Source organism: Oncorhynchus keta, chromosome 22, assembly GCF_023373465.1.
Source record: "Oncorhynchus keta strain PuntledgeMale-10-30-2019 chromosome 22, Oket_V2, whole genome shotgun sequence".
Taxonomy (NCBI): Eukaryota; Metazoa; Chordata; class Actinopteri; order Salmoniformes; family Salmonidae; genus Oncorhynchus; species Oncorhynchus keta.
In genome coordinates this window covers 18426793-18441270 of record NC_068442.1, presented here as the reverse complement: position 1 = coordinate 18441270, position 14478 = coordinate 18426793, and the positions used below count along the sequence as shown (strand labels likewise).

General features: G+C 44.3%; 1 protein-coding gene across 3 annotated transcripts in view; it reads right to left on the bottom strand.

Moving 5' to 3' along the window:
- Nucleotides 1–1885: 1885 nt before the first annotated feature.
- Nucleotides 1886–14478, bottom strand: part of LOC118401141 (tripartite motif-containing protein 44-like) — a 78513-nt gene continuing 65920 nt past the window's right edge. For all 3 annotated transcript variants that reach the window (XM_035798416.2, XM_035798417.2, XM_035798414.2), the window contains exon 6: nucleotides 1886–4122. In XM_035798416.2, coding sequence (XP_035654309.1) covers nucleotides 4038–4122 — 85 coding nt within the window. In that variant the 3' untranslated portion in view covers nucleotides 1886–4037. The remainder of the gene's footprint in view (nucleotides 4123–14478) is intronic.

Here is a 14478-nt window from a genome sequence, read left to right as displayed (position 1 = left end):
TTGCCGTCATGAATCGTGACAGCCAGTGTGGCGTTAATACGGTTACCATAACAGCCCTAGGCAGGGGTGGGTCTCGTCAAATAAATGGATGCCATCTTAGACAGGCACACACACACACACACACACACACACACACACACACACACACACACACACACACACACACACACACACACACACACACACACACACACACACACACACACACACACACACACACACACACACACACACACACACACAACCACAGGCCGTCTTGTAAAGCTAACCTTGTGGGACACACAATTCAGTCCCATGAAGAATTCTATTTTCCCTGAGCCCTAACCCGTACTCTTACTCTAACCTTAAGCCAAAAACCTAACCTTAACCCTAACCAAATGTCCCCAGTTAGTCACATTTTGATCCCCACAAGAATAGTTAAACACACCCACACGCACACACACAGAAGTACAGCCTCATATTGAAAAGGGCAACCGTACAACCAGGTTTGAGCCTCTTGCAGTGTATGGTACAATTTCTCCCTGCTACTCCAGGCTTGCATGCCAATAAGCAGAATCATTAAAGCATGTCATAGTGGGAAAGTGGGCGTTTGAGCTGCTCTGTTACTCTGAAACCACAGCCTACAGACGTGTTTTAAAATGATTAAACACACTAATTAAAGCCACCCGCCACTAGCATCCCTATCACGTAACTAATTTCATCTCACAACCCACAAAGCAATTCATTCCTGTCAATACAAACAAACATATTGTCTCTTTTGCCCATCGGGAAAATGGAGGTCTAACAGATGTGTGTGTGCGTGCGTGCTCTGCGAGGTGAGCCCAGCCTGGGAGAGCAGGTGTAATTGGATGTGGGGAAAAAGGAAACTTGTGGTCTCTCTCGCTCAATTAGATCAAACAATCTTCTCCTCTCCATTTCCTCCTCAGACAACAGGGTGCATTGTTCCCCTCAGGTCTGTTATTATTGCTTTGATCATGTTGGAATCAACGATCGAGGCGACGTAGATGACAGGCTAATGATAACGCGTTGAAACCAGCCCTCCTTTGATAGCATAAAGCCCCTCTCCATCTATACGTCTTGTCTGGACAAAATCAATTTAGCTGCACAAGGAGGAAAAATATGCACCACTAATAGGCTTTTAGTGCTTTGGTCCGCTGACACTCAGCAGTGGCTTAGCCATGGCTGCATGGGGATCAATGACTCCTACAGTAAGTCATTAAGGCCCATGTCTGTAAAGGGAAACAGGTGAGGAGAGAACATGTAGAAAGGCATACTAAGCTCCAGCTGACCACGGCGAGTCGTTTATAGTCGTTGAGTTCTCAATGCAAAGACATTGGCAGGTCTGCTGAAACTGCAGCTCCACACTTGATGGAGCGTCCCATATACATTTGAAAGCAGGTGTGAAGCCGCAGTGTGCGCTGCGCTGCGCCAGGATTCTGTTAAATGCATAAAAAGGGAAGCGGGGGGAGCGGAAGATGAGACAAAGAGTTTTCGCCTGTGGCCGTGAGAGAGTGGTTCTAGCTTGGCGGGGTCTACGGGGAATCTCTTTCTGGCTGTTGACTGCAATTAAATGGTGCTGGCTGTTAGAAGACATAATTTAAGAGCAGCTATCCTTCTCCCCTTTCCCTCCATTCCTCTATTTCCCCAACCCCCAGTCCTGTCTGAATGAAAGGGTGCCATGAATCTTGATTAATGAAAGACAGAAAATTACTCCCTTCCTTACCCAGCTCATCTACCCCTCCTTCCCTCCCTCCCCTACAAAGAAGTGCTGTTGAGGTGCCGAGGACGGGTGATGGCAGATGTTTTGAGAAATGTCCCTCACAGATGGAGGTGGAAAACACCACAGCTTAGCTTGTCTAATAAATAATTACTAAGGGAAAAAATATGCTTGTGAAACAATTATGTCATTTAATTTATTAATTCATTCAAGGCAACAGCATTAATAAACAATTTCATATCCGGACTATTTACCTTTACTCTTACCATGATTGCTGAATCAAAACTAATATATATATACAAAACTATGTGGACAGCCCTTCGAATGAGTGGATTTGGCTATTTTATTTTAGCCACACCCGTTGCCTATACTGAAGAGCTCAGTGATTTTGAACGTGGCACCGTCATGGGATGCCACCTCTCCAACAAGTAATTTCGTCAAATTTCTGCCCTCCTAGAGCTGCCCTGGTCAAGTGTAAGTGCTGTTGCTGTGAAGTGGAAACATCTAGGAGCAACAAGGGCTCAACCGCGAAGTGGTCGGCAACACAAACTCACAGAACGGTACCGCCGAGTGCTGCCTCTGTAAGCAATGTCAGCCCAAGAACTGGTTGTAGGAAGCTTCATGAAATGGTTTTCCATGGCCAAGCAGCCGCACGCAAGCCTATGATCACCATACGCAATGTCAAGCATTGGCTGGAGTGGTGTAAAGCCTGCCGCCATTGGACTCTGGAGCAGTGGAAATGCGTTCTCTGGAGTGATGGATCACTCTTCACCATCTGGCGGTCCGATGGACTAATTAACACTACAGCCTACAATGACATTCTAGACGATTCTGTGCTTCCAACTTTGTGGCAACAGTTTGTGGAAGGCCCTTTCCTGTTTCAGCATGACAATTCCCCTGTGCACAAGGCGAGGTCCATACAGAAATGGTTTGATGAGATTGGTGTGGAAGAAATTGCCTGCACAGAGTCCTGATCTCAATCCCTTCGAACACCTTTGGAACGCCGACTGCGAGACTGGCCTCATCGCCCAACATCAGTGCCCGACCTCACTAATTCTATTGTGGCTGAATGGAAGCAAATCCCCGCAGCAACGTTCCAACACCAGAAGAGTGGAGGGTGTTATAGCAGCAAAGGGGGGGATCAACTCCACATTAATGCCCATGATTTTGGAATGAGATGTTCGACGAGAAGGTATCAACATACTTTTGGTTATGTAGTATATATATATATATATATTACTTATTTTGTAGCAGTCATGAAATGATTATATATCTTTCTATTAATCATTTCACGACTGCTACAAAATACCATGATCCATTGAGTAGGGCTTGGTCCTGGTCACAACCCAAATCATATTGATTAGGTTAAAGGTTACTTTCTCCTTTAAAACAAAATGGGCCGCATCAAAATAAAATATATACCTTCTGTGTGTGATTATTGAATGACATGATGGAGTAAGACAAAGTACTGTGCAGTTAGTCGTCAGGAGTCAGGACTGCACTGTCTGTTGTACACTGCAGATTGTCTCGGGTAATGAGGCATGGTATTACAGAGAACGCTGACACTGCACAGAGAGCTATTACATACAGGCAAAATACACTTCGATTCCCCGTAACATGTACGCAGCAGCTCTCAGAAATCAATATGTGCCAACGCATCATCTGATGATGAATCTGACAAACACAAGAGGAAGGAGGAGAATTTGAAGGTGAGGACAAACAAGAGAAGAGGAGAGCAGTTAGTAAGTACTAGGTTGTGTTTATACGTCAAGGCAGATTTAAGACACTTGTGATATATTTCCCTTCAGAGTATAAAACAGGAACACCCACCTTGTCCTGTACATTCTATATTCCTCCTCTGATCTAAGGTGTTCTGTCAACTTATTTTGCTTGGCTTTTTTTTGGTCAATGCTGCTTGTCATTACTAAATACATAGAAGAAATTAATGTAAAGCACAGCGTGTCACATTCAGAATTTCATGATCCAATCCTGACATCTGCTGGGTTTTAGCAGGTCCTCAGCTTTTCTACCTACACTCCTCACTGAGCACAGCTCACCAGACAAGGATCTGATTGAGTGTGAAAATGTTGCCTGACGGTAATAGATTGCAATCGACTCATGAACCTCAATTTAAAAAAGACTTAGTAGAGTTTTAAAAGTTCTGAAAGCAGAAAGAAAGAGCCATCCATTTTGTTACAGCCTTCTTCATTCTCACTCCATTTTCTTCAGACATGGAGAGGAGAATCTCTCTGGGTTTTGTTGGTCTCCTGGACAGAAGTAGGAGGAAAGAGAGGAGTGGGAAGTGATTGGGCAGCTGGTGTCAAGGGGCGTGTCCCATTGAGGATCTGGACCCACCCTCTCCATAGTCCCTGGGGTCCTGAGGGTCTCGTCTCGGCTCAGGGAGTCTGAAGGAACGAGACACACAAGAAGATCTGGTGAGAGGAACATCTTTTTTTTTCTCTTTCTTTCTTTCTTTCTTTCTTTCATTCTTTCACTCTCTCACTCTCTCTGCCACACACACACATACAAACATTTGTTTTACTATCCTTGTGGTCAGCAAACAATTGACTCCCATTCAAAATCATATTTTCCCTGACCCCTATCCCTAACATAACCTTAACCCCGAACCCTAAACCCTAAACCTACAGTGCCTTGCGAAAGTATTCGGCCCCCTTGACCTTTGCGACCTTTTGACACATTTCAGGCTTCAAACATAAAGATATAAAACTGTATTTTTTTGTGAAGAATCAACAACAAGTGGGATACAATCATGAAGTGGAACAACATTTATTGGATATTTCAAACTTTTTTAATAAATCAAAAACTGAAAAATTGGGCGTGCAAAATTATTCAGCCCCTTTACTTTCAGTGCAGCAAACTCTCTCCAGAAGTTCAGTGAGGATCTCTGAATGATCCAATGTTGACCTAAATGACTAATGATGATAAATACAATCCACCTGTGTGTAATCAAGTCTCCATATAAATGCACCTGCACTGTGATAGTCTCGGAGGTCCGTTAAAAGTGCAGAGAGCATCATGAAGAACAAGGAACACACCAGGCAGGTCCGAGATACTGTTGTTAAAGCCGGATTTGGATACAAAAAGATCCCACTTGTTGTTGATTCTTCACACAAAAAATACAGTTTTATATCTTTGTGTTTGAAGCCTGAAATGTGGCAAAAGGTCGCAAAGTTCAAGGGGGCCGAATACTTTCGCAAGGCACTGTAACTAATTGTAACCCTTACCACTAAGCCTAAAATGCCTTTTTCTTTGTGGGGACCAGTGAAATGTCCCCACTTGTCCAAATGTTCCTTGTTTTACTATCCTTGTGAGGACCCAAAAAACAGAAACATTTGCAGGTGCATGCACAAACACTACAGTACATGTCACCAATCAAAAATCTTAGCTTGTATTATTTTGAGATGTTAAGTAGAAATGCTTTATTCTACTTAGTGGCTGTCGAGTGACGCAGGTAAAGTGATTGCCAAATTGGTGGAGCCTATTGCAATCAGAGACAGTGTGATAGATTCCATTCCACCGGGGACAGGCTGCACTAATCATATCCCCTAATTGGACAACCTTCTGAGGGTGACAGAACGACAGAACAGCCCTCCTCCCAGAGAGAGAAGGGAAGGGACAGGAAAAAAAAGACCTCTCTCCTCCTCTCATCCTACTCCTCTCATTCCTCCTCTTTCCTCCCAGAGAGAGAGAGAGAGAGAGAGAGAGAGAGAGAGAGAGAGAGAGAGAGAAGCCAAGAAACAGACAGTCTCCTCCTAATTTCTTCCTCCTCATGTCTGCACACTCAATCTCCTCTCTTTCCTTCTATATCCTTCCCTCTCTTCCTTCTGCCCACTTCCTACTCTTTCCCCTCCAACTCCCCACTCTGCTAACTGAACTTTCTCTGTACTTCTAACCATTCTCCCCTCTCACTCTACTCACCCCCTGATCTCCTCCCAAAGACCACATCTCTGCTGGATCTCACTTTGTCTGAATTCAAACATCCCTCTCCTGCCTCTAGGACCTCCTCAGAGGCTACTACGCTGTTCTCTCCTCCTTTAACAACCCAACATCCCTCTCCTGCCTCTAGGACCTCCTCAGAGGCTACTACGCTGTTCTCTCCTCCTTTAACAACCCTCTCCTGCCTCTAGTACCTCCTCAGAGGCTACAACTCTGTTCTCTCCTCTAACAACCCAACAGCCCTCTCCTGCCTCTAGCACCTCCTCAGAGGCTACTACTTTGTTCTCTCCTCCTTTAACAACCCAGATATTTGGCCTTTCCCCCTCTCCTCCTCCCTCTCTTGCTCCCCTCAGACTGTGGTGCGGCCTCAGGCAGCAGAGCAGCACATTCATGAATAGGAAGCAGGCAGGCAGCTATCAGGGCACCTCAAAGAGCAGAACACACACACCTGCAAGTACACAATCCCACCCACCACTTCTCTTCATCCTAATTTGTGGATGTTCATCACTCATTTCGTTCTATATATCTAATGAATTTCCAATCGTACAATATGTGACAAATAATACATTTGCAATTTGTTGTGGCTAACATTAGCTAGGCTAGTGGTTAAGATTAGGGTTAAAGGTTAGGAATAAGTGTTAGGGGTTAAAGTTTGGGTTAGTGGAAGGGTTAGCTAACATGCTAAGTAGTTGCTTAGTAGCTAATTAGTCAAAATGCTAAAGTTGTCCATAATGTCATTCAACCTTTGGGTTGCTAGATCTTCACGTTATACGCCCACCTTCCTTTCGTTTTTTGATGTAACCTTCTGTCCTATGTAACTGTTTACTATGTTATGTCTTTTAGGCCAAGTTGTTGTCTTTATATTTTTCCTCAACAAAGTCAGTTTGAAAGTATACACCTTCGCACCTCTGATGGCTGTTATACTCTAAACGCCTTTCCTCAGAGTGAGAGCAAGACAGAGAGAGAAGAGAGAGGTTGGCGAACACACACACACACAGTGACACTGTTCCCCCATGCCTGACATGAGGAGGAGAAGCCGTGTTTAGGGAGTAACTCAGAAAGTCTTATTTGTGTAAGGCAATTTCATCTTTCATCTCCAGTCAACCAAAAAGTCTCCCTGCTGTTTGATATGAAAATGTAATTATACATATATTCACATGGCTCCCCTACGGTGGGAAATTAACTATTTCTATTGCAATAGTCCTGGCTCAGCCCTTGGACGTAATAACTTATTTATTTCACCCGCAGGAGACAGGGCAGTACGTCAAGAGAGAGAACAGGGATAGCGTTAATAAGGAACAAAATGTCAGGATGAGGGGAGAAATATTCCCTACAAGGTTAGATTCCTGCTCTCTGCTTTTACCTCTCTCTGTTTCTGTAAACGTGCAAAGGCTTGTACACACCTCTCCTCCAACACCTCTCTTAGTCGCTCTCTTTCTCCCTTTCCCTTCACCACCACCACCACCACCCACTCCCTCCATCTTAAGTACCGTCTTACTGAGGACTAATGCAGTCCATGCATTATTGATTAGCATCGATACGTTTTTCGTCCCTTTGCCCGTGATCGTGGCCCGTGGATAGGGGGCACGTTGAGCTGAAAATCCCAACGCGGGGCTCACTGTCTGGGGTCGGGAGAGTTCTGAGACCCCTGGGTGATGGATGCATAAATGGGGTCTCAATGGATGGGATCAGATGTGTATGTGTGCGAGAGATAAATGTGTATGTGAGAAAAAGAGCGTGCTCTGGGGGAAAAGTTTTCAAAAAGTCTCTGAATCTTACTAACATCCACTGACTGTGTAAATTGGAAATGTCTCACCCTCCCTCTTAAAATGAACCAATTGCTCATTTTGGAAAACTTTGTTCTCCCCGCGAGGAACAGGGGGTAGGATCAAGCACGGTGTTGATGACTTTGTTCTTTATTTATTTATTTTTTGGGGGGGCGGGTTGCTGAGGCCTATAGAGACAGACAGAGAGGGAAGGAGAGGAGCTGTGGCCTGATTGAGTTTGATTCCCTGCTCTTGGCAGAGAAATTGCAGGGCTTCTAAGTCTTCATCCGGAAATGCGCCCATCACGCTCCAGACTTGCCGCGTCAATCTAGCATTATTGCTCTGTGCATAATCAGACTGCGGTACTCTGGATAGGCTCAATGTGGGGGGGGGGGGCAGGGGTAGGGGGGGGGTGGGGCTGATTTAGCAGCACTTTAGTGCTTGAAGGCGAATGGGGGAAAGCGGGAGTCGTGGAGAGACGAAGAGGAGAGGCTGATGAGGAGGGGACAGGGAAGTAACTTTGGTCTTTCCTGGTTAAGCATAGAGGTTGTCGGAGTGAGCACTTCACCAGAGTAGAGGCACTCATGCCAGTCATCCAAGTGGTAAATAAATATCCCCCATTTGCATTTCCAAACAGCGGTGATGGCGCCTGGACCTACTACTCAATCACATTAGCTAGGGAGAGAGGCCCATTTCTCAGGACCCCTGGGGACCTGTGAGGGAAGGGGGCTGTAATGAGAGAGGATCCTTAATGGTTATCGATAGGGCCTCCAGGACAGTCTCTTACCCTGGCTCTCCAGTAAGCACTGCACTCTGCCACTACTTAATGAAGTAAAACTTGAATATTCTCCGGGATGATTTAACATCGCACACAGCTCTGAGACATGGACCAATCGAGAAGTAGATGGGGGAGTGACATAGGAAAGGAGGGAGAAAGGGATGAAGAGAGGATGAGAGGGAGTATGAGTGATGAAGATTGAGTTGAGGGTTATTAGCAAAAGAATGAGAGAAGAAAGAGAGGGAGAGAAAGAGAGTGAGCGAGAGAACAAAAGAGAGAGAGAGTCCAGATGGCAGTCTGTTGTGGAAAATGGAACCAGGAGTATGATGGGTAATTTGACATAGCAGAGTGAACACTCCACTGGGCCTAATTGGCCATTGTCCTGTGAGGCACTACATCCCTTTCCTCCTCTCTCTGTCTCTCATTATCTTTATTTAGCACTCTTCCTCTTTCCCTCTCCATCCTCTCTCCGTCTTCATGTCTGCCTCGCTCGCTCGGTCTCTTTATCCCCATCTCCCTCTCTCCATCCCACTCTCTCCGTCTTATGGTTAATGTCAGTAGATCTGTCCTCTTCCATCTGACATGTGTGAAATGTGTAATTTAGAAATGGCTCCTGCTCATCCACCTGTCCCTGGGAGACCCTGTGCCATCCCCCAGCACTTTGTACTGCAATCATCCTGCCACAGAGAATCTGAGCTGGGGATGGAGTGTGATGAGGGGAAATGCAGAGTGGAAGGAGGCGTTGGAGGGAGGGTAGGGAATAAGGGAAAGAGAGAGATTGAAAGGCAGAGAGGAAGACAAAGATATACTGTATCAGTGCTTCACATGAAGCTTGAGGAGGAAATGGATTCTCTGTCAGAGTGATTCAGAGGAAGCAGGAGGAACTACTATTATGTAAATTGGAGATTGTGTGTTTGTCAGCGCATAGCGTTTCATAGGTTGAAAGGGTGAGAGAGGATTTTGTAAATGTATGCTTTCACCACAGCGCCTCTAGATAAGAGCTGTCAATAGCGATTCAGTACGCTGGATAAGAGTAGATATTCTTTCTATAAAAAGCTGTTATTGATATTGGAGTGTATTATAAACTGGAGCGGCTTGGTGATGCAACCTACCCCTGAGAGGGAGTGAACGCCTTCATGCCCATCCACCCACACATCATCTCACTCCTCTTCACTTCACACCAGCCCACACACAAGCATGCACACTAAAATAGAGACAAAGAGTGAACAGACGGGCTAATAAAGCTGTGAAATAAAGCAGCAGAGGGAAAAATAACAAGAGTAGAGGGATATTTTTCCATGAGAAAAGAGATATCATCGCAAACCATTCAGTGATGCCTGACATAATTCCCAGAACATTCTTGAAAACAATTCTTTTGATAGAGCTACCTCACACCTAAGTTGCAGTAGTGAAAACGCAAAAGCCATCTAGCCACCAATCATGTCCTGAGTCTATGGAGAAGCCTGTCATGTGACGCACACACATACCATTCTATGTACTAACCATTCTGTAATCTCAGCCCATAGCCAGATAGATACTGCATTCCCTCTCATCCGTATCCATACATATATTTATACAGTACTGTCAAGGGTACAGCAATAGTGTACACCAATGGGAGAAGTGTGATGCTACAGGCAGAGGAGCATAGGATATGACCTTTAGTTTACATTGCATGTGATTGATGTGAGCAAAATGCTGCTCAGTGCAGTTGGAGATGAATCCATCTCATTAGCTTACTGATCCACAGCCTCCAGCCGCCCTGATTCTAGCTCATCTTCATACATGCCATTATGTAAAAATGTACATTATGAAATTCACTGGATACTACCACCCACTCGCCAGAAGAAATCCATGCAATCCCCCCACCATGTGAAGTGTAGCATACATTAGCCTGAAAATGCCTCTGTGTGCTACCGGCTCTGAACCACAACTCTGGAACACACAAGGTCAGTGATGTGGAATTAAAACAAGCGTTGGTGATGTTTATCCAATAGAATAAGGAGATGTGAGTTAGCAGCAGTTTTGCAGCCGGTGTGAACACTTATCCACCCAGAGCCAATTTCCTGTGCGTGTCCGACAACGTACGCACCTGCCTTACTCGTTTACAGGAATTAACAAAGAGACATTCTGATAAGAGCATTAACTATTGTAGAGAGTCAATCTGACACAGGCTCATTTAATGCTTTTACAATCACTTGTTGCCACAGGGACAATTGAGGAATTAGCCTAATTGAGGGGAGTTGCATTGAGCAACACTGTCTCCGCCGCCTGCGTAGGCCGCAGAAATAAAATCTCTCATTAATTAGTAGTGTGAAATTTAATTTGGCGGCTCTGTGCTCCGGGGAGGGCTGTTAGTGTAGCGCGGCATCACGTGGCTGATAATTCCCCCATAAAACCATTTTCACAGAGATGTAAATAGATTGATAAACAATTAGAGAGCATTCAGCACATCCTGGATCAGCCGGCGTCTGCCTCCTATATCTCCTTCAGAGTCGTTAAAGTCCTATTAGTCCCCCGTAATTCATTTCTTAAAGAGCATCCTAAAGAAGAGAGAAGAAAAAAACCAAAAGTGGAGGGCCAGGTATAGAAAGAGGAGCCGGAGGGAGAGAGAGGTTTAGTTTATTCATTCGACCATTAAAAAAAAAACGGCACACCTGAAACTTGAAAAGCCAAACATGCACATGAGTAAAATCACGGAGGTTAAATAACACACAAAGTCTGGGACTTATTTTCATTGTGGTCCTCTTGAGACAAGATGACGAGGCAAGATCCAACACGGCTGCGCACAGTTTGACAGCAGTTGGATCGTAAGGTACATTCAAACAGAGCACATCAAACTGTTAACTGTATTTTTAAAGTTGAGTTCCTGAAAGCAGCTCCTGCCTATGTAAGTATGTGGACTCACCTTCAATACTACCCTGATCAGCTTATTCTGAACTATCTGGAGCTTCCTCTTCAGAAGCTTAGATAAGCCCCCAAACCAGGAAGTACTAGCGGAGTCAAAAACGGCATTGAATGAGGGTAGTGGCTAGCACTCTCATGGAGTCCTTATCAAGCAGCTTGGACTTTCTAGCCACAAACTTAGTCCAGGCATGAACCTTTCCTAGCACTTTAGTGGCCATGCTCACACCTCCCAAACTTCAATCAAGGATGCATTCCAAGTAACTAACAGAGGTTTTTGTAGTTAGCACCTCACCCCCTAACTCCACTCTGACTTCAGAGGACCTACACAATTTAGGTCTGGATCCAAAAGTAATGGCCTCAGTTTTACCGAAGTGCAGAGATAGCAATTGGCTTGGAGATAATAAGCTAATGTTAGTAAGCGCTGTGCAAACTATCCTCTCCAACAAAGTTTTACTTTTATGAGACACTAGAAGTGTAGAGCCATCCGCATAAAAGGAAAAGACGAAAATAACAAGCATATTTCATATTGTTTATATACAGTAAAAACAGTAGAGGGTTTTGCCTGAGACGGTGAACCATTAACCTCTATCCACTTGCTCCCTATAAGACAACTAGGACTTTACCCAGCCTAGAGGGATACTGCTTAACCCCAGTGCCTTCAGTTTGGAAATTAGACAGTGGTTAACTGTATCAAAGGCCTTCTGTAGGTCAAGCAGTACATTTAAGTAAGCAGTACCAATCCACAGAGTTTTCCCTCATAAAACTCTTTCCTGATGTAGTCAGTCAAGTAAAGTCAAATTGAAATCAGTGTAATAGGTTTTTTTTAAACCACGACTGAAAATCATACTATAGACTTTGCTTTTTTTTTTTTTACATTTATAAATATCTCATGTTCAACTCTCTCCAGGAACGTTGATGTTATACTGAGGATAGATACAGGCCTATAGTTCCCAGGGTGAGACTTGATCCCCTTCCTATACAGAGGTATAACTTTAGTGTGTTACATGTCCCTAGGAAAGATGCCTTGTTCAAGAGAGAGATTAATGATATGCGTAATACAAGGGGACATTTGCTCAGCAGAATCTCTAAGAAACCTTGCAGGAATATTATCCAGGCCTGTGGCTTTGGAGCATTTAAGCTCTGCTAGCATACAGGCTACTTTGGTTGTTGCTACCTTTGCAAAAGAAAAAAGTTTTAGCTGAACCCCTAACTCTGCATAATACTTCTTGACTTGGGTGTTTCCATACAAACCAGAATTGGTGATCAGCTTGCTAACCAGCTTGCTGGCAACAGACGTAAATAAAGAGTTGAATTCATTGGCATCCTCTGCTTTTTCATATACCATCTCCCCCCTGATGTTCAGTCCAATACTGTTTAGTTTGTTTTTGGTAGTACTACAGCCTAGTTCTAAAACTTGTTAGGGTCATTTTTGTTCTCAATGATTTGATCAGCAAAGTAACCCCTCTTAGCTTCATCCATCCTGCTCTGTGCTTCATCCATCCTGCTCTGTGCTACATTTCTGTTACGTTTATATAGGACAAAATCAGGCTGCTCTGTGCTTAATCCATCCTGCTCTGTGCTTCATCCATCCTGCTCTGTTCTACATTTCTGTTACGTTTATATAGGACCAAATCAGGCTGCTCTTGAGAGTTCCTTTTTCCTCGCTTTAATAGATTGTAGAATCTCATGATTAAACCAAGGAATAAATCTCAGCTTTACTCTGACCCATCTAATGGGATCCATCACATTCACCACCTCAAGGAATCTACATTTAAAGGCTTCCCAGGCACTGTCTACCCCTACACTATCCAAAACAGATGCCCAGACAAGTTTACCCTCTTGCCCCCTAAATATTTCAACATGGTATATTTTTAGTTCATTTGATTCAAATAGTTTTGTGACACTTAACAATATCTTGAAAAACCATCCTTGTGCAAAATGTAATAAAATGATCACTGATTCCAAAGACTATTACTATTACTCTGCAATATTTTGGATTTATCAGACACCAATATGAAGTAAATTGTACTTTACACTGTTTCACAAACCCTGGTGGGTACTGACAGCAAAGGTAAGTTTCATTGAGCCCATGCCCAAAGCTAGGATCGCTGTATTTTAGATGAATCCACTGCGCGTATTCCAAACATACCACAGCCTTGCTGTTACTCTAACTCAATGTTCGCAGGAGGTGCATTAGGCCGTTTGTGTTCATGATAAACTGAGACATTGATGTATATAACCTGATAAGAGAAGGCATAGAGTTATAAGATCTCCATTAATTTGAGATTTCAGACTGGCCTTGGATGATCGTTTTGGTATATAACATTCCTTCCAAATCCGAAGTGCTGGATGCCATCAGAAGTGTTGGCATGACAGAAGTTACTGAGAATGTATCGTTCTTTAATGTAGAGTAAAGTAAAAAGTGCTGCCACCATGCCGAACTTGCCAATAGCCATCTGGCCTTGCCGAGAGACAGAGAAAGAGATAGAGATGATTGTTCGCTCCCCTAATGGAAGTGATGGATCAGGCCTGAAAGGCAGATGATATTCGTTTCATTCTCCACCATAGTTCTATTTGGGGCAAAATGGAGAAATGGAGCATATCAGTGCCTCCAGTAATGCTGTACTATAATGGAGGACAATGTGCCGGGATCCCCGACAGTGTGTTCTGCAGCCTGCAGAACACACAGACAGCCTGGAAATGAGGAAGTGAAGGAAGGACCCATAACAACCAAGGTCTTGGTGCTGAAGCCCTCTCTGTTTATAATGAACTATAAAGACTGTCCCCGTAGTGCTGCAATGCCATTTGGTCCTGGGTTTCATTGGGACTGCATATGAGAACAGGGCCTGAAGCGGTATGGTACTGCACTACTAACTAGCTCCCAGACGATGACAGTATAGGCTGTGTCCCAAATGGCAGCCTATTCCCTATATAGTCCACTACTTTTGACCAGGGCTCTGGTCAAAAGTAGCGCACTATGTAAGGAACAGGGTGACATTTGGGGTGCAGTAGTGACTGTAGAGTATAGAGTTCTACCATGTGTCAGAGGGTAACAGAGTAGAGGCTCTAATCAGCTTGGACAAGCCATTCTTATGGAACTGCTGAGCTGTCACACTACGATCACACTGCATTCCGGAACATTGCTAAAATTATAAGCTCAGAATGTGGTTGAATGGAGAAAAAGTCCTTCGGAGTGACGAGGGGGTGGTAGAATTATTGAATTAGAGCAGGGATGGACTTTGATTTACTGAATCAGGTAATTCGGAGAAGGGCTGGAACAAAATCCTTCGTACCCAGTCAGTGCTCCAGGAGGAGGGTTGGCCACACCTGAATTTGAGTTTTGTGTGGGCTCCACC